The following is a 21,582-nucleotide window of genomic DNA, read 5'->3' as shown; positions in this document are numbered from 1 at the left end:
CTCAATCTTCATTTCATCTCAACATTGTGTCTTCCTGTTTTTGTAGGGTCCTCCTGGTCCACACGGAAACCCAGGTCGCCCCGGCCCGCCTGGACTCAAGGTATGTGTTCAGTAGATCAATTATGATCCATAGGTGTTTTGGGGGCCACATGTGGCCATATTAGAGGGCCAATATAGAGACAGGTATTGGTGATAGTGTATGTGCTGTATATAGTGGGAACATTATTTCCATGTAGATCCTGTCATTCCATATGAAACTCTATGGCGGTCATGTCCTCTTTGAACTGTGCCTGTGTCAGTACTCATAAAGACAGAGTGAAAGCACAGTGGTTAATTCATAGCTGTGTTCGAATACTCATACTAACCGCACTAACAGTACTATTTGTGCCGTACTGTACATTTAGTATGTAGTATGCTTACTGGTCATACTATGGATATAGTTAGTATGCCAAAAACACTATTTCTGTGCTTTTAATGGGCCATAATGGAATTCTTCAGAAAATGGCCATTGCTTAATCAGTGGTTAATCCATGTCTTCTATAACACCACCAGTCAACTGTGGCGGTAGATAGGCTAGTAGTTAAGAGTGTTGGGCCAGTAACTGTCAGATAGCCTAGTGGTTAAGAGTATTGGGCCAGTAACCGGCAGATAGGCTAGTGGTTAAGAGTGTTGGGCCAGTAACTGTCAGATAGGCTAGTGGTTAAGAGTGTTGGGCCAGTAACTGTCAGATAGCCTAGTGGTTAAGAGTATTGGGCCAGTAACCGGCAGATAGGCTAGTGGTAAGAGTGTTGGGCCAGTAACTGTCAGATAGGCTAGTGGTTAAGAGTGTTGGGCCAGTAACCGGCAGATAGGCTAGTGGTTAAGAGTGTTGGGCCAGTAACCGGCAGATAAGCTAGTGGTTAAGAGTATTGGGCCAGTAACTGGCAGATAGGCTAGTGGTTAAGAGTGTTGGGCCAGTAACTGTCAGATAGGCTAGTGGTTAAGAGTGTTGGGCCAGTAACTGTCAGATAGGCTAGTAGTTAAGAGTGTTGGGCCAGTAACCGGCAGATAGGCTAGTGGTTAAGAGTGTTGGGCCAGTAACCGGCAGATAGGCTATTGGTTAAGAGTGTTGGGCTAGTAACCGAAAGGTTGCTGGTTTGAATCCCCCAGCTGACTAGGTGAAAAATCTATTAATTTGCCCTTGAGCAAGGCACTCAACCCTAATTGCTCCTGTTAGGTGCTCTGGATAAGAGTGTCTGCTAAATGACCCCCCAAAACTATATGACTGCACTTACACAGAGATGAAAAGCAGGTGGTTTATTTTCTGGTTGTAAATTTTAAGAGGAACAATTAAATACTTTTATTTTTTTTACTTGCAAATGAGGTGTCAAGTGTAAGTGCCATTCTAAATGCTTCCACTGAAAAATAATTGTCAGTTGGACAATGAAATGAATAGTGTTCACAAGTGTAGATGTTGGTGCCAGTTACAACCTCCTTTCCCTAGTCCTGTCCAGGAGAGGCTGGTCTGGAGGACGTTTAAAGACCATGGTTGTGTCCCAAATGCCACCCTAATCCCTATAGCGTACGACTTTTGACCAGGGCCCATAGGGGAATAGGGTCCTGTTTGGGATGCACACACATTTCATGCAAAGTTGGGGCTTATGTGAAAATGTAGACTTAAATGGTGCGATGGAGGCAATAATGGAGAAGCTTATATTTGTTTTACCATCAGTAGCCTAGTAGAATAATTGTATTATTATGTGACCATTTATGTCTTTTCACAGTTTTAGCACCAACAGTGATTGTTGACTAGAGTACCTGCTGAAATTGGCCTGGTGCATTCAGGTGGAGACTCTTTCATCGTAGGCAAACAGGACAACGTCATAAACTGCAGGAGGGCATTCATAAAAGTTACCCATAATGCAGGGTTTGTTCAGAAGCCCAGTGTGTGTAAAATGATTTCCCTTTGATCCAATTCCTTTGAACAAACACATATGTTACTACTGGTTGCAAATGTTTCTGTGTTAGTCTTTGAATGGCCCAATTAACATGTCGAGGGCCAGGTTGTTTTCCTTTCCACCTGGCCAGTAAAAACGATGGGCTCTAGTTTTTCTGGGTCAGATCAAGTGGTCAGTGAAAAACTCCTGGTCCTATGTATGAGTGAGGTTTAGGATTATATGCGTTTAACGTTTTTATGGTACAGTATTTAAGATTAGATCACTTCCCAGTACACTAGACTACAGTAGTAGTCAGACAGCATCCCACTACTGCCTTCAAAAGGACAAGGAATGTGCCTGGTCACTCATATTAATGGACTCTGTCTTGTGTAAATACAATTGTTGTGTGTGAACCCATTCACTCCCTCACACTACAGGCCGGGATGTAAACTGTAATTCTCCACCTTTGTGTGATTAAACAGCATAACTTTGCAGAGAATGTATAAATGCACCTTTACATCAAGCAATTGTGTGTGTATCTGATCACTACCGTTAACTAGCAGTGGGTACTGTAGTCCTACATGTAAACTCCAGTGCTTGAGTTCTGATTGCCATGTCAGAGAACATGTAAATACACACGCACGCACGCACACACACACACATACACACATACACACACGCACGCACGCACACACACACACACACACACACACACACACACACACACACACACACACACACACACACACACACACACACACACACACACACACACACACACACACACACACACACACAGACAATTTCGCATGCATCATATGCTGCTTCTAATCTGCTCTTTATTGTTACACTTAGAAAAAAATAGTTATTCGACTGTCCCAATACGGTAACACTTTTTGATACCAGGTAGAACCCTTTTGGGTTCCGTATAACACTCTCTGTGGAAAGGGAACCAACCAACAGGGTTCTACCTGGGTCCCAAAGGGTTCTACCTGGAACCAAAAAGGGTTCTTTGAGTGTACTGTTATCATTATCTATGCTGATGCCTAGTCACTTTACGCTGCCTTTATGTACATATACACCTCAAATATATTGTATCCCTCCCTGTACATTGATCTGGTGCTGCTACTCCTTGTATTTAACTCCACATTGATCTGGTACTGGTACTCCCTGTATATAGCTCCACAATGATCTGGTACTCCCTGTATATAGCTCCACATTGATCTGGTACTCCCTGTATATAGCTTCAGATTGATCTGGTACTCCCTGTATATTTGATATGGTACTCCCTATATAAAGCTCCACATTGATCTGGTACTCCCTGTATATAGCTCCACATTGATCTGGTACTGGTACTCCCTATATAAAGCTCCACATTGATCTGGTACTGCCTATATAAAGCTCCACATTGATCTGGTACTGGTACTCCCTATATAAAGCTCCACATTGATCTGGTACTGGTACTCCCTATAGAAAGCTCCACATTGATCTGGTAATCCCTGTATATAGCTCCACATTGATCTGGTACTCCCTGTATATAGCTCCACATTGATCTGGTACTGGTACTCCCTGTATATAGCTCCACATTGATCTGGTACTCCCTGTATATAGCTCCACATTGATCTGGTACTGGTACTCCCTGTATATAGCTCCACATTTATCTGGTACTCCCTGTATATAGCTCCACATTGATCTGGTACTCCCTGTATATAGCTCCACATTGATCTGGTATTCCCTGTACATAGCTCCACTTTGATCTGGTACTCCCTATATAAAGCTCCACATTGATCTGGTACTCCCTGTATATAGCTCCACATTGATCTGGTACTCCCTGTATATAGCTCCACATTGATCTGGTAATCCCTGTATATAGCTCCACATTTATCTGGTACTCCCTGTATATAGCTCCACATTGATCTGGTACTGGTACTCCCTGTATATAGCTCCACATTGATCTGGTACTGGTACTCCCTGTATATAGCTCCACATTTATCTGGTACTCCCTGTATATAGCTCCACATTGATCTGGTACTGGTACTCCCTGTATATAGCTCCACATTTATCTGGTACTCCCTGTATATAGCTCCACATTGATCTGGTACTGGTACTCCCTGTATATAGCTCCACATTTATCTGGTACTCCCTGTATTTGGCTCCATCCTTGTGTGTTTTATTCCTTGTGTTACTATTTTTATAAGGAAATCTAATAAATTAAACTCTGTATTGTTGGGAAGGGCTCGTAAAACAAGCATTTCACAGTAAAGTATACCTGTTGTATTCAGCGCATGTGGGAATAACTTTTTACTGTAACTCATATATATTGTAACATTGAGTTGCTCTTTAAGTTGAGGTATATGGGAGATATCAACATCTGTGCTTTGACGAAGCAGTTTGCTTCAAAACACAACAGTAATAAATACTATCTAGGGGAATCAAGTCGCTGTCCTGAACCTTCTTTCAAGATTTCAGAAATCTACAGTCGTGGCCAAATGTTTTGAGAATGACAGAAATATTATGCTGTCAAATGTTATGCTGTCAATTAACTTCTGGGCCACATCCTGACTGATGGCAGTCCATTCTTGCATAATAAATTCTTGGAGTTGGTCAGAATTTGTGGGGTTTTGTTTGTCCACCCGCCTCTTGAGGATTAACCACAAATTCTCAATGGGTTTACGGTCTGGGAAGTTTCCTGGCCAGGAACCCAAAAAAATCTACGTTTTGTTCCCCGAGCACCTTATGGCAAGGTGCTCCATCATGCTGGAAAAGGCCTTGTTTGTCACCAAACTGTTCCTGGATGGTTGGGAGAAGATGCTCTCGGAGGATGTGTTGGTACCATTCTTTATTCATGGCTGTGTTCTTAGGCAAAATTGTGAGTGAGCCCACTCCCTTGGCTGAGATGCAACCCCACACATGAATGATCTCAGGATGCTTTACTGTTGGCATGACACAGGACTGATGGTAGCGCTCACCATGTCTTCTCCAGACAAGCTTTTTTCCGGATCCCCCAAACAATCGGAAAGGGGATTCATCAGAGAAAATGACTTTACCCCAGTCCTCAGCAGTCCAATCCCTGTACCTTTTGCAGAATTATCAGTCTATCCCTGATGTTTTTCCTGGAGAGAAGTGGCTTCTTTGCTGCCCTTCTTGACACCAGGCCATCCTCCAAAAGTCTTCGCCTTACTGTGCGTGCAGATGCACTCACACCTGCCTGCTGCCATTCCTGAGCAAGCTCTGTACTGGTGGTGCCCCGATCCCGCAGCTGAATCAACTTTAGGAAATGATTCTGGCGCTTGCTGGACTTTCTGGTGCTCCCTGAAGCCTTCTTCACAACAATTGAACCGCTCTCCTTGAAGTTCTTGATGATCCGATAAATGGTTGATTTAGGTGCAATCTTACTGGCAGCAATATCCTTGCCTGTGAAGCCCTTTTTGTGAAGCAATGACGACGGCACGTGTTTCCTTGCAGGTAACCATGGATGACAGAGGAAGAACAATGATTCCAAGCACCACCCTCTTTTTGAATCAGCATGAATCAGCAGTGATCTTCAGCCTTGTCCTCGTCAACACTCACACCTGTGTTAACGAGAGAATCACTGACATGATGTCAGCTGGTCCTTTTCTGACAGGGCTGAAATGCAGTGGAAATGTTTTGGGGGGATTCAGTTCATTTGCATGGAAAAGAGTGACTTAACAATTAATTGCAATTCATCTGATCACTCTTCATAACATTCTGGAGTATATGCAAATTGCCATCATACAAACTGAGGCAGCAGACTTTGTGAAAATTAATATTTGTGTCATTCTCAAAACTTTTGGCCACGACTGTACATCTGTTCAGTATTTGGAGACTAATGCCATAAGTGGAGAATCAGGGGAATCTGACTACTAAACAGTTTATTTCTCTGTCTCTCTCTCTCTCTCTCTCTCTCTCTCTCTCTCTGTCTCTGTCTCTGTTTCTCTCTCTCTGTCTCTCTGTGTGTGTGTGTGTGTGTGTGTGTGTGTGTGTGTGTGTGTGTGTGTGTGTGTGTGTGTGTGTGTGTGTGTGTGTGTGTGTGTGTGTGTGTGTGTGTGTGTGTGTGTGTGTGTGTGTGTGTGTGTGTGTGTGTGTGTGTACTCTGTTCCAGGGACGGAAAGGAGACCCTGGGCTTTCACCGGGCAGAGCTCCAAAAGGAGAGAGAGTGAGTATCTTGTGTTTCAGTGTTCTTTAAAAAGGGAGAGTGTAACAATGGCTAACCTAATAACACGGGATAATGTAATAATTCAATATTATAATAAGTTATCTGTAACAGAGAATCATATCATTGAGCTTTTGTCATTGAGAGTTACTCAACAAATTGGAAACACATTTTGCAATAGCCCAATTTTCAATATTGTCCGATATGACCTAATGTGTTAGCTGGCAAGTAGCAAGTAATGTAGTAGAGACGTGTTTCATGTACATGAAGAGTATGAAGTTGACTTGTAACTGTATGTACATCTGTAATTCTGATCTGTCTAGGGAGAGCGTGGTGCTTCAGGACCTCATGGACTGACTGGTCAAGTTGGTAGAAAGGTAGGAGACCCTTAATCCTGCCATGCTCACGTTACTCTATGAATCAGACTCTTTGAATGAGTCCAATAGACCACATTGAAGGGCACTAAATCCTAGGCTACACCCTGCCTGCCCTCTCCTACATCTCTTTTGAGCTGTGTTCAGCAGGAATCTCAAAGAGGCCTGGTTAGGAGGGCTGAAACCAAGAGCATTCTTTTTTTTTTCAAATTATGTTTATTCTCTTATTTGGAGAAGAGCCTATCATAGTGAAGGCATAATAGTCCTGTACGTTTAGAGTGGTTCAGACAGACTCTTCTTCAGGACTCTGAAGACTCTGGATTGGAATGGAATAGCTGGGTTGTGACATCATCACTAATGGCTTCCAACACAAGGAGGGCGATTGAGGAGAGTCTTTTTTTGAGTGGGAACCTTTCACAGTTGGAAGCACACTTTCACTCCATGCAGCTCAAAATGTTGTCATTGCCTCTCTTTGACAACTGTTCTCAACAGTCTTCTGCAGCTACTATGTTTAGTAACTGACATTTTGTTACGGCTTCAGCTGCTTTGCTGCACTGCCTCAAATCAACACGTCCAAACTGAGGATGAGGATCCTTATTCAGTCATTTTCTAGGATGCTCATTTCTTTGCCGGTTAGTCACACGTGTCAGTATTCCAGGGGTTTACCAGGCTGCCAGAGCTGTTTTGTGTGTTTGATTTCTTCAGACCTGGCCTTGCCTTTGGCATGTAACACAGCTTAATCACACATGTCCCATGGGAGACTATTACACACACTCAGGTGGGAAGAAGGACATCTGCTCCGTGCCCCATGCTGCCTTGCAGCAAACACATGTTTTTCATTACCAGAAAATAAAATATTAAAAGCTGGTGGGAAAAGACTTGGAGACACTATCTCTCCTAAATTACTGCTGGCAGGCAGTGTATCATTGGGTTATTCCACACATGATCCACTGCCAGAGAGAGAAGAAAAACAGAAACTCTGAGTACAATACAGAAATGTAAGTCCAGAGATCTACAACTAGGGGTGCTTTAGGTCTCCAACCAACCAGTGCAGACCTGGGTTCAAATCATACGTTTTCTTTCAAAAACGTTTAAGTGTTTGATTGATTCTGCCTGGAGTGCCAGATTGCCGGCGTTTGCACTTTTGTGGCTATTCCAAAATGTTTTTTGAAAGAAAACAAAAACTATTTAAACCCAGAGCTGAACTGGTGCTAATTAAAAATGACCACCGTCTCCTTAATGCTGATGAGCTTTGTTTAGCAACATGCAGTCCGTTTTGGACTCATTTGTATGAGAGCAGTAAAGTCTGAACCTGGAGTAGAAACAACAGCTACGCCATAGGACGGGCTGGCGCTGAAAGACCATCTGGCTTAGGCACCAGTCAAGGTTGTTTCATTCACTACAGTAAAATAGAGGGTCTCTTTCAGCTGTCCATGTGTGTGCATACTAAATGGCACCCTATTCCCAATGTAGTGCACTACTTTTGACCAGAACCCACATAGGGAATAGGGAGCTATTTGGGATGCACCCTGTATGATGTGCGTAATGGAAAAAATAGTTTATGGGAAAATAGAGTCTCTTTCTTCCATTAAAGAGCTGAATGATGGTAATTGCAGCTTCTCTCTAAGTGTGGACAGAGGTTAAGTGACTGTTACATCCCTCTAACTAAAGTACTGTAGGGGTTAGTGACTGTTACATCCCTCTAACTAATGTACTGTAGGGGTTAGTGACTGTTACATCCCTCTAACTAATGTACTGTAGGGGTTAGTGACTGTTATATCCCTCTAACTAATGTACTGTAGGGGTTAGTGACTGTTAGATCCCTCTAACTAATGTACTGTAGGGGTTAGTGACTGTTAGATCCCTCTAACTAATGTACTGTAGGGGGGTGGGTGTCCAGCTGGGGAATATTTTATCGCTTACTCACTATTGTCAGCATGAGAAACCTCAGAATTATGCTGGGATGTAGCTGAAAGTTATGTGTTTAGTTTAGTTACTAAGGCCAACACATAGACATCTCACTATTTTGTGGTCACTGTCTGTGTTCTACAGTACCCTGTAATCTCACTGACTGTGTTCTACAGTACCCTGTAACCTCACTGACTGTGTTCTACAGTACCCTGTAACCTCACTGACTGTGTTCTACAGTACCCTGTAATCTTACTGTCTGTGTTCTACAGTACCCTGTAACCTCACTGACTGTGTTCTACAGTACCCTGTAATCTCACTGGCTGTGTTCTACAGTACCCTGTTACCTCACTGACTGTGTTCTACAGTACCCTGTAACCTCACTGACTGTGTTCTACAGTACCCTGTAACCTCACTGACTGTGTTCTACAGTACCCTGTAACCTCACTGACTGTGTTCTACAGTACCCTGTAACCTCACTGACTGTGTTCTACAGTACCCTGTAACCTCACTGACTGTGTTCTACAGTACCATGTAACCTCACTGACTGTGTTCTACAGTACCCTGTAACCTCACTGACTGTGTTCTACAGTACCCTGTAACCTCACTGACTGTGTTCTACTGTACGTACAGTACCCTGTAATCTCAACAGCTGTGTGGGCACTTGCTCCCTGCGCCTCTTGAAGTTCTACCCCATGGCCTTGTCCCTGGCCTGGGGCCAGACCGAGTCTATGTCTTCCTCTCCCTCTGTGGGAAACATGTCAAATATATCATGGGCCAAGGTAACCCTGCAGTCAGACAGACAGAGTCAGCGGTTGGGCTAGTAAATCAGAAGAGGCCGGTGGGCTGGTGGGGAAACTGACACACTGTGGAGAGCATTACCAGCCTTGGACCTGGATGTAGTGGAGCGGTGTGTGTGTGTGTGTGTGTGTGTGTGTGTGTGTGTGTGTGTGTGTGTGTGTGTGTGTGTGTGTGTGTGTGTGTGTGTGTGTGTGTGTGTGTGTGTGTGTGTGTGTGTGTGTGTGTGTGTGTGTGTGTGTGTGTGTGAATGCTTGCTCACATGCGTCTGGACCCTGCTCTTTCCACTGCCAGCCCAGCCATGATATCGTTGGCATATTGAAATTGCCCTGATGTTTATTAGACGCTAGCTGAGTCTTTTTTCTCCTAGACTTTCCCTTCATATTCCTGGCTATAGGTAATGGTCTGACACGTTTGGTGGATGGGCCTTGGTTAGGTTTCCTATTTGTTCAGGAGTGAATGGCATTGGTGTAAGGGCGTAATTTGTGCAAAATGGCATATTTTCTACTAATCTCTGTCACAGTTAATATTGTAACATGGGGATGAAAGACATGAGAACATGAAGCCAGTTTCTCATTTATAATGAAAGAATCCAAAGGAAAGAATATTATCTGTCTGCCAAAGTCATTTTATTGCTTCATACAAGATGGGAGAGATTAGACCTTGTGACGTGCATGTACAACTGTGGAGCATGATCAAGACCCTGCCTCGTTCCTATATATTATTATATTTATGATAAAGTAGTGTTTTCTTTGATGTTCTCTAAACTGAGAGCAATGGCTGTGTACACTGCTCGGGACTATGTGTTCAGGCACATACTTCTCCTCCAATACAGTTTACAGCAACAGATACTACAAGGCTATTTGAATCACACTATTCATCTAACTGGGCTTATGTTCACTTCACATTCGGACTGAAATACGCCTTCAATGGCACACATGTAGACAGGGAGCCTCAGATCAGAGACTGCTCCTCTGTCTCTCTAGCAGGGAGGCGAAGATCAGAGACTGCTCCTCTGTCTCTCTGGCAGGGAGGCTCAGATCAGAGACTGCTCCTCTCCTCTGTCTCTCTGGCAGGGAGCCTCAGATCAGAGACTACTCCTCTCCTCTGTCTCTCTGGCAGGGAGCCTCAGATCAGAGACTGTAGCATTTCTCTCCTCGGTGCTCAGCTGTATGTCGCTGGCTCTGGAGCCCAGACATATTCTTCCCTCCTTTCCCTTCTCCATGGACGTGCATTGGCTCCTTCCTTGTCCTCATAAGGCTACGGTCAAAAGTATTAGGGCTATATAGGGAATAGGGTGCCATTGACTCTGCTCTAGTGAACTGGGCAGTAAAGACCTAATATAGTGTATTTCGGTCTTCAGGTGGTGTTTGGTTGGTAGCAGGGACAGAAAAAAATCCAGGCCTCTGTTTACGAATCACCTGTAAGATAACGGCTTGGCTGCATAGAAGTATCTCATAATGTCTGTATGTAAACTGTAGGAGATGGCGTTTGGAACCGCATGCTGTGGTGGGTGGTCTGTATGTAAACTGTAGGAGATAGCATATATATACACACATATACACACATATATATATACACACACACATATACACACATACAGTATATCACAAAAGTGAGTACACCCCTCACATTTTTGTAAATATTTGAGTATAACTTTTCATGTGACAACACTGAAGAAATGACACTTTGCTACAATGTAAAGTAGTGAGTGTACAGCTTGTATCACAGTGTAAATTTGCTGTCCCCTCAAAATAACTCAACACACAGCCATTATTTCATTTGTAATTCACTGTATCACAATTCCAGTGGGTCAGAAGTTTACATACACTAAATTGACTGTGTCTTTAAACAGCTTGGAAAATTCCAGAAAATTATGTCATGGCTTTAGGAGCTTCTGATAGGCTATTTGACATAATTTGAGTCAATTGGATGTATTGATTGGATGTACATACCTTGGATGTATTTCAAGGCCTACCTTCAAACTCAGTGCATCTTTGCTTGACATCATGGGAAAATCAAAAGAAATCAGCCAAGACTTGTGTGATGTGATTGCGATTGCGTCGTCTGTGGACCTATTGGGGCGGTAAGCAAATTGGAGTGGGTCTAGGTTGTCAGGTAGGGTGGAGGTGATATGATCCTTGACTAGTCTCTCAAAGCACTTCATGATGACGGAGGAAGTGAGTGCTATGGAGCAATAGTCATTTAGCTTAGTTATCTTGGCTTTCTTGGGAACAGGAACAATGGTGGCCCTCTTGAATCATGTGGGAACAGCAGACTGGGATAGGGATTGATTGAATATGTCCGTAAACACACCAGCCAGCTGGTCTGCGCATGCTCTGAGGACGTGACTAGGGATGCTGTTTGGGCCGGCAGCCTTGCAAGGGTTAACATGTTTAAATGTTTTACTCACTTTGGCTATTGTGAAGGAGAGCCCACAGGTTTTGGTAACGGGCCGTGTCGTTGGCACTGTATTGCCCTCAAAGCGAGCAAAGAAGTTGTTTAGTTTGTCTGGGAGCAAGACATCATGGTCCGCGATGGGGCTGGTTTTCTTTTTGTAGTCTGTAATTGACTGTAGACCCTGCCACATACGTCTCGTGTTTGAGCCGTTGAATTGCGACTCTACTTTGTCTATACTGACGCTTAGCTTGTTTGATTGCCTTGCGGAGGGAATAGCTACACTGTTTGTATTCGGTCATGTTTCCGGTCACCTTGCCCTGATTAAAAGTTGTGGATCGAGCTTTCAGTTTTGCGCGAATGCTGCCATCAATCTACGGTTTCTGGTTGGGGAAGGTTTTAATGGTCACTGTGGGTACAACATCACCGATGCACTTGCTAATAAACTCACTCACCGAATCAGTGTATACATCGATGTTGTTCGACGCTATCCGGCACATATCGCAGTCCACGTGATCGAAGCAATCTTGAAGCGTGTGAGGTGAGGAGTCTCCTCCAGTAAACATACAGTAATTAAACACAGGGAAACACTCTGACATGATTTCTGCTCCACACAGTGTGTGTGTGTGTGTGTGTGTGTTCTTACATAACAGAACCTTGAGATTTTCAAGGAACTCTTTGATCAAAAACTCATCCTCTATATTATTTCCATCCTTTCCTCTTCTCAGAACTTCGTTAATGTTCCACTGGTCTCTGATTGACTACATGTGAGTCAGTGTCTGGTTTCTATGGTAACTGAACTTGGTAACTGAAATGAAGCATAGCATATCGGTACTATTCATATCCCTGATATGAGGAGTTATGTGATCCTTATCATATCTATACAAAGTTTTCTAACTGTATTGTTCCTCTCTCTGCAGGGACAGAAAGGCCATCCAGGTCCTGCTGGTCAACCAGGAGATTCTGTGAGTATTCTGTTCTATCATATCGTATCAATAACTTCTGCTAACGATACATGAACATAGGATAGCTCAGAATCTGGTCTGGTAAAGTCCTATTACAGATTGGGCAGCTTCCGCAAAGCACTGTTACATGAAACGTATTCTCATGAGTAACAGCTTCATATAGTTTTGCTTGTTTCAGTAGTTATTTTAACTGCCTTCTTTCTGTGTCTTTGAACTGGTATTAATGTGTCGGTCTTCCTGACTGCGTCCTCGGTCGAATATATACATGTTAAGAAACATTCCATGCAGCAGCTATAGAACACTTAGCAAATTCATTGGACCAGTGCCTTTAAAAGATTTTGCAAAGTGTTATGGGATATTAGAATCCCGTTGTCTTATCCTTCGTCATCTTCAACCTAAACTGTGTTTAAACCACTGCATACATCAGACAATAGACTCTCCATCTGTTTACCCAATGAAGCTGAAGCTATGGCTCGGCTGTCAGAACACATTGCTCCCTGAGGACCCAAACATGAATTCCTGAACAGAAAAAATAAAAGAGGGAGAGAGGGAGAGAGAGAGAGAGAGAGAGAGAGAGAGAGAGACAAAGGGAGAGTGGGAGGGAAGGAGAGAGATAGAGAGAAGGAAAAAAAAAAAAAAAATAAAAAAAAAAAAAATATATATATATATATATATATATATATATAGCAAGAGAGAGAGAGAGAGATCCGAGAAGAAAAATAAGGCCATTAGAAGGAGGAGGAGACTAAGCCTTGTCAGGGGAGGATGTTAAACATGAACACATTAGTTCTTAAGCAATCTTGGCCAGAGAAATTTAGTTTTTGGCAGAGCTTAAAGTGGGTCAAATAGTCTGGACAACCTAAGGTCACTTCTCCCAGGGAATCCAAAGAAATACTAAAAATAGCGTTTAGTGCGTTTACATTCACTAGAAAGAATGTGCAATGTGTAGTGTACTATCAGTACAAAGAGTCTTGAGTTCTCACTGACCACATGGCCTGAGCAGGAACATGATCTGGGCCTTAGTTAAAGGCTATACGTAGGGCCCAGAGTTGTTCCTGGTCAGGCTGATGTGGTCAGGAAATGTCCTAGTGATCTAGAGAATCACTGAGACTCTTTGGCTCTTCTGTTGCTGTATGCAACACTGGGCTCTCACAGCGATGTTCGTGTTTGGGTTTTCAGTGGGAAATGAAAATGCATGATGCATTAACATCATTGCCGGTAGTCTGTAATTACATTGGTTGGCTCTCATTACAAATAAGCGGTAATGTTCCATTCATTAAAAAAACCCATGTTGTTCTTTGCATATATTTAAAGTTTTAAAAAATTAAGTATTTCAAGTTTCATGAAGGGATTAATTGAACATTTATTTCACCACAGGAAAATATTTTAGTGAAGGAAAGTCCCATGATTAACAGATTACTACTGTACAGTAGTCCAACTGTACGTGGTTCTACCACAACGTAAAACTAACCACTGGGAGTCAGTTGAACTTTGCAGTGGCTCTCCTGCCTTCCAAACGCAGTGCTGATGAAACAAAGGGTCTTTATGAAGTGTGTAGATGGAACCCTCTCCCTGTATTTCCCCCTCTTCCTGAACTCACACTGCTTCACTCCAACGACATGGAGGCTGAGAATGGCCCCCCTCTTTCATCTCAATCCTTCTCTCTCATCTCACTCACTCCTTCTCTCCTTTCCCTCTTTCTGCAGGGCGAGCAAGGGGCAGACGGAAGCCCAGGGGCCAAAGGTTATCCTGGCAGGCAGGTGCAGTAAATCTAGTGTCGCAGTGCTGGTAAAGCAGGGCTACACACACCATACAGTACATTAACAGCTGTAAGAAAGAGAGAGGTGCTAGCTAAGGCTAAGCTAAGCAGGGCTACACACACCATACAGTACATTAACAGCTGTAAGAAAGAGAGAGGTGCTAGCTAAGGCTAAGCTAAGCAGGGCTACACACACCATACAGTACATTAACAGCTGTAAGAAAGAGAGAGGTGCTAGCTAAGGCTAAGCTAAGCAGGGCTACACACACCATTCAGTACATTAACAGCTGTAAGAAAGAGAGAGGTGCTAGCTAAGGCTAAGCTAAGCAGGGCTACACACACCATTCAGTACATTAACAGCTGTAAGAAAGAGAGAGGTGCTAGCTAAGGCTAAGCTAAGCAGGGCTACACACACCATTCAGTACATTCACAGCTGTAAGAAAGAGAGAGGTGCTAGCTAAGGCTAAGCTAAGCAGGGCTATACACACCATTCAGTACATTAACAGCTGTAAGAAAGAGAGAGGTGCTAGCTAAGGCTAAGCTAAGCAGGGCTACACACACCATTCAGTACATTAACAGCTGTAAGAAAGAGAGAGGTGCTAGCTAAGGCTAAGCTAAGCAGGGCTACACACACCATTCAGTACATTCACAGCTGTAAGAAAGAGAGAGGTGCTAGCTAAGGCTAAGCTAAGCAGGGCTACACACACCATTCAGTACATTAACAGCTGTAAGAAAGAGAGAGGTGCTAGCTAAGGCTAAGCTAAGCAGGGCTACACACACCATTCAGTACATTAACAGCTGTAAGAGAGAGAGAGGTGCTAGCTAAGGCTAAGATAAGCAGGGCTACAGTACACACAGTAAACACACTCATGTCTAGTGTTCCGGTGCTGGATAAAGCTAAGGCTAAGCGGGGCTACAGTACACACACCAAACACACTCCGCTCATAAGAGGCTAGAGTGAGGGATTGGGCGTGTAAACACTCTGGACGAGGTGGGCAGAGAGAATGAAATGGTCTTTGAAAGAGCTGCAACACTGTAAGACTGTCAAAAGCACCTGTGGCAGGATTAGGGATATGATTAGGGATATGATTAGGGATATGATTCTTCGGTTTGCTGCCCCTGGATTTGCCATAGGCTTTTACTTAGTAGCCAATACCTTGACTGAACATGGAAATGCAATCAATCTGTGACTAACGTAGCTGCTCCTCCCATGGAATACGTTTCCTTAGGGGTCTTTAGGAGCTCACACTGTGCGTTTCATGCAGCGCTGCCACTTCTGGGAATATCATTTGAATACGTTTTTAAAAGTCTCTCATTGCCGAGTAGTATGTGGGTTTCTCCACGAGGTAAAACATGCTTCCTCCCTGCTGTCCAGAACAGAACGCATGTTTGTAACGCCGCCTACACACACGCACAGCTGCAGAATCACTCATAGCTTGGCTTGTTAGAAAATGTTTATGTTAGCTTAGAGTTCAGACCTGGGGCGGAGTGTTTTGTCTCTGTATCTTTAGTGCTCTTACCCTGTCATTGTTGTAACTCCCCAGATATATATACACACACACACACACACACTGTTGTAACTCCCTAGCTAGACACACACTTCAGACACCCACACACTTCAGACTGATGGATTAGGTTTTAGCACCCCCTACCAACTGTGGACTGTGAATCACTGGCTATAGTGAAGAGTTGAGACAGTGTGAATCACTGGACCAGCTGGTCTCCTGAGGAGTTGAGACAGTGTGAATCACTGGACCAACTGGTCTCCTGAGGAGTTGAGACAGTGTGAATCACTGGATCAGTTGAGACAGTGTGAATCACTGGACCAGCTGGTTTCCTGAGGAGTTGAGACAGTGTGAATCACTGGACCAGCTGGTCTCCTGAGGAGTTGAGACAGTGTGAATCACTGGATCAGTTGAGACAGTGTGAATCACTGGATGTATGTTCATTAAGGTCTTCTCAACTTCAAGATTACCTAATGGAGATGTTCTATGAGTCCCAAACAAGACCGTCCCTCCACTAATCTGCATGCCTGTAAACACATGTTGGAAATATTCAGCCAAAATGAATAATCGTCAGTTAGTTATGATAGCACTATGTGAAAGCATAGTGAAGCTATGGACATTACACATGTAAGGTATTGTATGCATTATGAAATGCATTACGTAAATCCATTTGTAATGTAATTTGTTATGCTGTGCTCTGTAGGGTTTACCTGGGCCTGTTGGCATTATGGGGCCTAAAGGAGTCCGGGTGAGTCATCTAAAAAATGGCACTAACAAAGTACTAACTCTGTTCTGTATAGGGTTGTTAATCAGTTGTCAAGATACTATATAACTTGACTGTGCTGTTTGTTCTGTTTTGAGTGCTTCTGTCTGATAAATGTGACAGATACAGAGCATCTGGAAAGTATTCAGACCCCTTGACTTTTTCCACATTTTGTTGCGTTTCAGGCTTATTCTAAAATTGATTTTTTATTTTTTATTATCTCATCAATTACACACAATACCCCACAATGACAAAGAAAATACATGTTTGCAAATGTATAAACAATTCAAAACTTAAATATATCACATTTAAGTATTCACACCGTTTACTCAGTACTTTGTTGAAGCACTTTTGGCAGTCTTCTTGGGTATGACGCTACAAGTTTGGCACACCTGTATTTGGGGAGTTTCTCCCATTCTTCTCTGCAGATCCTTTCATGCTCTGTCAGGTTGGATGGGGAGTGTCGCTGCACAGCTATTTTCAGGTCTCTCCAGAGATGTTCGATCAGGTTCAAGTCCGGGCTCTGGCTGGGTCACTCAAGGACATTCAGAGACTTGTCCCAAAGCAACTCCTGCCTTGTCTTGGCTGTGTGCTTAGGGTCGTTGTCCTGTTGCAAGGTGAACCTTTGCCTCAGTCTGAGGTCCTGAGCGTTCTGGAGCAGGTTTTCATCAAGGACCTCTCTGTAATTTGCTCCGTTCATCTTTTCCTTGATCCTGACTAGTCTCCAAGTCCCTGCCGCTGAAAAACTTCCCCACAGCATGATGCAGCCACCACCATGCTTCACCGTAGGGATGGTACCAGGTTTCCTCCAGATATGACACTTGGCATTCAGGCCAAAGAGTTCAATCTTGGTTTCATCAGACCAGAGAATCTTGTTTCTCATGGTCTGAGAGTCCTTTAGGTGCCTTTTGGCGAACTCCAAGAGGGCTGCCACTCTACCATAAAGGCCTGATAGGTTGAGTGCTGCAGAGATGGTTGTCCTTCTGGAAGGTTCTCCCATCTCCACAGAGGAACTCTGCAGCTCTGTCAGAGTGACCATTGGGTTCATTGTCACTTCCCTGACCAAGGCCCTTCTCCCCCAATTGCTCAGTTTGGCTAGACGGCTAGCTCTAGGAAGTGTACCCTTTTGGTACCCTTCCTCAGATCTGTGCCTCAACACAATCCTGTCTTGGAGCTCTAGGGACAATTCCTTCGACCTCATGGCTTGGTTTTTGCTCTGCCATGCACTGTCAACTGTGGGACCTTATATGGAGTGGTGTGTGCATTTTTAAATAATGTTTAATCAGCTGAATGTACCACAAGTGGTCTCCAATCAAGTTGGAGAAACATCTTAAGGGTGATCAATGGAAACAGGATGCACCTCAGCTCAATTTCAGGTGTCATAGTTTCGGGTGTCAAGGCTCTGAATACTTATGTAAATAAGGGATTCAGTTTTTTTTATTTTGAATACAAACATTTCTAAAAAGCCTGTTTTCACTTTGTATTTATGGGATATTGTGTGTAGATTGATGATTTACATTTTTTTTAATCCATTTTAGAATAATGATGTAACTAAAAACACATTGGGTCTGAATTCTTCCTGAATTTGTTTTTATAGAATGATATGTACCGAATGAACCTCACTGAATATTCACTGTTTGATATGATTTCTACCATGCTCTATTTACTTCCTGTATAAATACACTGCCAATACAGTCATATCATTGAAATATGTTTAGAAGATTCTTTATGACTTCTGTCAAGGTCAGAGAGCATTACTGTCAACCAGGGTGCCTGCCCAAGGCATACTAAAACACAGTATGGTTTTTGCAGACAAAGAGTAAGGCCACACAGTCACATTCTCTGTTTGTACAGTACAGTACACCCTACTCTAAAGATGACTTTGTTCCAGAGGTCTCTAGCCACTTGCTGTGTTAAATAAACTGTGAAAAGCATGTTAAATAAATCAACAAGACCAGAGCGGTCACATAAAAAAGCCATAATGTAAACACCATTCGTCGAAAAAGCTGGCCCTGTTAACTCACCATGATTAAAATCACAGAGCTCTTTGTGGTGATGCTGGTACAACAAGAGATTTGAGGTGCTGTAAAAGTAATTAGCTTGTGTTGAAAAACTTTTCACCTGAATGTCAATTGTTGTTGCTGGTGATATTTGTTGATATTTGTTGTTGTTATTGTTGTATTTGTTGTTGCTAGTATAGTACCAACAGCGATACCACCCTGCATCCTTCTGCTGGCTTTCATCTGAAGACCAACATGGTCCTGTTGACTCTTGAATGTATTTTTTCCTTTTGATCATCTCTTGTCCTCCAGTTCCCATATGCCTCCCTCTCTCCCTCCTCTCGCCCTCCTCTCTCCTTCCTCTCCCCCTCCTCTAGCCCTCCTCTCTCCCTCCTCTCGCCCTCCTCTAGCCCTCCTCTCTCTCTCCTCTCTCCCTCCTCTAGCCCTCCTCTAGCCCTTCTCTCTCCCTCCTCTCTCCCTCCTCTCTCCCTCCTCTAGCCCTCCTCCCTCCCTCATCTAGCCCTCCTCTCTCCCTCCTCTAGCCCTTCTCTAGCCCACCTCCCTCCCTCCTTTAGCCCTCCTCTAGCCCTCCTCCCTCCTCTAGCCCTCCTCTAGCCCTCCTTTTCCCCTCCTCTAGCCCTCCTCTCTCCCTCCTCTCTCCCTCCTCTAGCCCTCCTCTCGCCCTCCTCTAGCCCTCCTCTCTCCCTCCTCTAGCCCTCCTCCCTCCCTCATCTAGCCCTCCTCTCTCCCTCCTCTCTCCCTCCTTTAGCCCTTCTCTAGCCCACCTCCCTCCCTCCTTTAGCCCTCCTCTAGCCCTCCTGTTTCCCTCCTCTAGCCCTCCTCTCTCCCTCCTCTAGCCCTCCTCTCTCCCTCCTCTCTCCCTCCTCTAGCCCTCCTCCCTCCCTCATCTAGCCCTCCTCTCTCCCTCCTCTAGCCCTCCTCTCACCCTTCTCTAGCCCTCCTCTCTCCCTCCTCTAGCCCTCCTCTCTCCCTCCTCTCTCCCACCTCTAGCCCTCCTCCCTCCCTCATCTAGCCCTCCTCTCTCCCTCCTCTAGCCCTTCTCTAGCCCACCTCCCTCCCTCCTTTAGCCCTCCTCTAGCCCTCCTCCCTCCTCTAGCCCTCCTCTAGCCCTCCTCTCTCCCTCCTCTAGCCCTCCTCTCGCCCTCCTCTAGCCCTCCTCTCTCCCTCCTCTAGCCCTCCTCCCTCCCTCATCTAGCCCTCCTCTCTCCCTCCTTTAGCCCTTCTCTAGCCCACCTCCCTCCCTCCTTTAGCCCTCCTCTAGCCCTCCTTTTTCCCTCCTCTAGCCCTCCTCTCTCCCTCCTCTAGCCCTCCTCTCTCCCTCCTCTCTCCCTCCTCTAGCCCTCCTCCCTCTCTCATCTAGCCCTCCTCTCTCCCTCCTCTCTCCCTCCTCTAGCCCTCCTCTCACCCTTCTCTAGCCCTCCTCTCTCCCTCCTCTAGCCCTCCTCTCTCCCTCCTCTCTCCCACCTCTAGCCCTCCTCCCTCCCTCATCTAGCCCTCCTCTCTCCCTCCTCTAGCCCTTCTCTAGCCCACCTCCCTTCCTCCTTTAGCCCTCCTCTAGCCCTCCTCCCTCCTCTAGCCCTCCTCTAGCCCTCCTTTTTCCCTCCTCTAGCCCTCCTCTCTCCCTCCTCTAGCCCTCCTCTAGCCCTCCTCTATCCCTCCTCTCTCCCTCCTCTAGCCCTCCTCTCTCCCTCCTCTCTCCCTCCTCTAGCCCTCCTCCCTCCCTCATCTAGCCCTCCTCACTCCCTCCTCTAGCCCTCCTCTAGCCCACCTCCCTCCCTCCTTTAGCCCTCCTCTAGCCCTCCTCCCTCCTCTAACCCTCCTCTAGCCCTCCTTTTTCCCTCCTCTAGCCCTCCTCTCTCCCTCCTCTAGCCCTCCTCTCTCCCTCCTCCCTCCCTCATCTAGCCCTCCTCGAGCCCTCTTCTAGCCCTCCTCTCTCACTCCTCCCTCCCTCCTCTAGCCCTACCCCCTCCCTCCTCTAGCCCTCCTCCCTCCTCTAGCCCTCCTCCCTCCCTCTAGCCCTCCTTGAGCCCTCCTCTAGCCCTCCTCCTTCCCTCCTCTCTCCCTCCTCCCTCCCTCATCTAGCCTCCCTCCCTCCCTCCCTCCCTCCCTCCCTCCCTCCCTCCCTCCCTCCCTCCCTCCCTCCCTCCCTCCCTCCCTCCCTCCCTCCCTCCCTCCCTCCCTCGCTCCTCCCTCCTCTAGCCCTCCTCCCTCCCTCCTCTAGCCCTCCTCCCTCCTCTAGCCCTCCTCCCTCCCTCTAGCCCTCCTCAAGCCCTCCTCTAGCCCTCCTCCTTCCCTCCTCTCTCTCTCCTCCCTCCCTCATCTAGCCCTCCTCGAGCCCTCCTCCCTCCCTCATCTAGCCCTCCTCGAGCCCTCCTCTAGCCCTCCTCCTTCCTCCTCTAGCCCTCCTCCCTCCCTCATCTAGCCCTCCTCTCTCCCTCCGTCCTCCCTCATCTAGCCCTCCTCTCTCCCTCCTCTAGCCCTCCATCAGTAAGCAGCCACCCTGGAATCATCAGAGATCCCTGACGTGAGGGTATGTGCCCTTGGACTACATCGTGGAAGGCAGCACCATGCAGTCCATGGGCATATACACTTGCCTCAAGGCTTTGTTCTTCACGAAGAGCCCCACCCCTGCGGCCAACAAAAAGGACTAAAGCCACACTGATGTGATGAAACCAAAGAAGAGAGTTATAGAAATGTAATTGATCTCCTTTTTGTCCCTCATCCCTCTATTCTCCTCACCCCACTCTCTTCCCCCACCTCCTTCTTCATTATCCATTTCTTTATCTGTCTCTTCTCCTCTGCTTTATTCCATTACCCTTTTTTCACTTCCTCCCTCCCTTCCATCTCTCTCTGCTCTCCCCTGTCCTCCCACTCTCCTTATCCTCTTCCTGTCACCTATACACCTTTATCCCACCAATATTTCTGCAGGGTTTCATAGGAATCCCTGGGGTTTTTGGCCTTCCTGGACCTGATGGTGAGAGAGTAAGTAGTCCAGAATATCT

General features: G+C 45.4%; 1 protein-coding gene across 3 annotated transcripts in view; it reads left to right on the top strand.

Moving 5' to 3' along the window:
• Positions 1-21,582, top strand: part of LOC109896173 (collagen alpha-1(XXVII) chain B) — a 95,980-nt gene that overhangs the window by 28,719 nt on the left and 45,679 nt on the right. For all 3 annotated transcript variants that reach the window (XM_031829689.1, XM_031829690.1, XM_031829687.1), the window contains 7 exons: positions 47-100; positions 6,040-6,093; positions 6,414-6,467; positions 12,488-12,532; positions 14,239-14,292; positions 16,500-16,544; positions 21,509-21,562. In XM_031829689.1, coding sequence (XP_031685549.1) covers positions 47-100; positions 6,040-6,093; positions 6,414-6,467; positions 12,488-12,532; positions 14,239-14,292; positions 16,500-16,544; positions 21,509-21,562 — 360 coding nt within the window. The remainder of the gene's footprint in view (positions 1-46; positions 101-6,039; positions 6,094-6,413; positions 6,468-12,487; positions 12,533-14,238; positions 14,293-16,499; positions 16,545-21,508; positions 21,563-21,582) is intronic.

The sequence above is a fragment of the Oncorhynchus kisutch genome, linkage group LG8, assembly GCF_002021735.2.
Source record: "Oncorhynchus kisutch isolate 150728-3 linkage group LG8, Okis_V2, whole genome shotgun sequence".
NCBI classification, from domain to species: Eukaryota; Metazoa; Chordata; class Actinopteri; order Salmoniformes; family Salmonidae; genus Oncorhynchus; species Oncorhynchus kisutch.
This window is presented reverse-complemented; position numbering and strand designations above follow the sequence as displayed.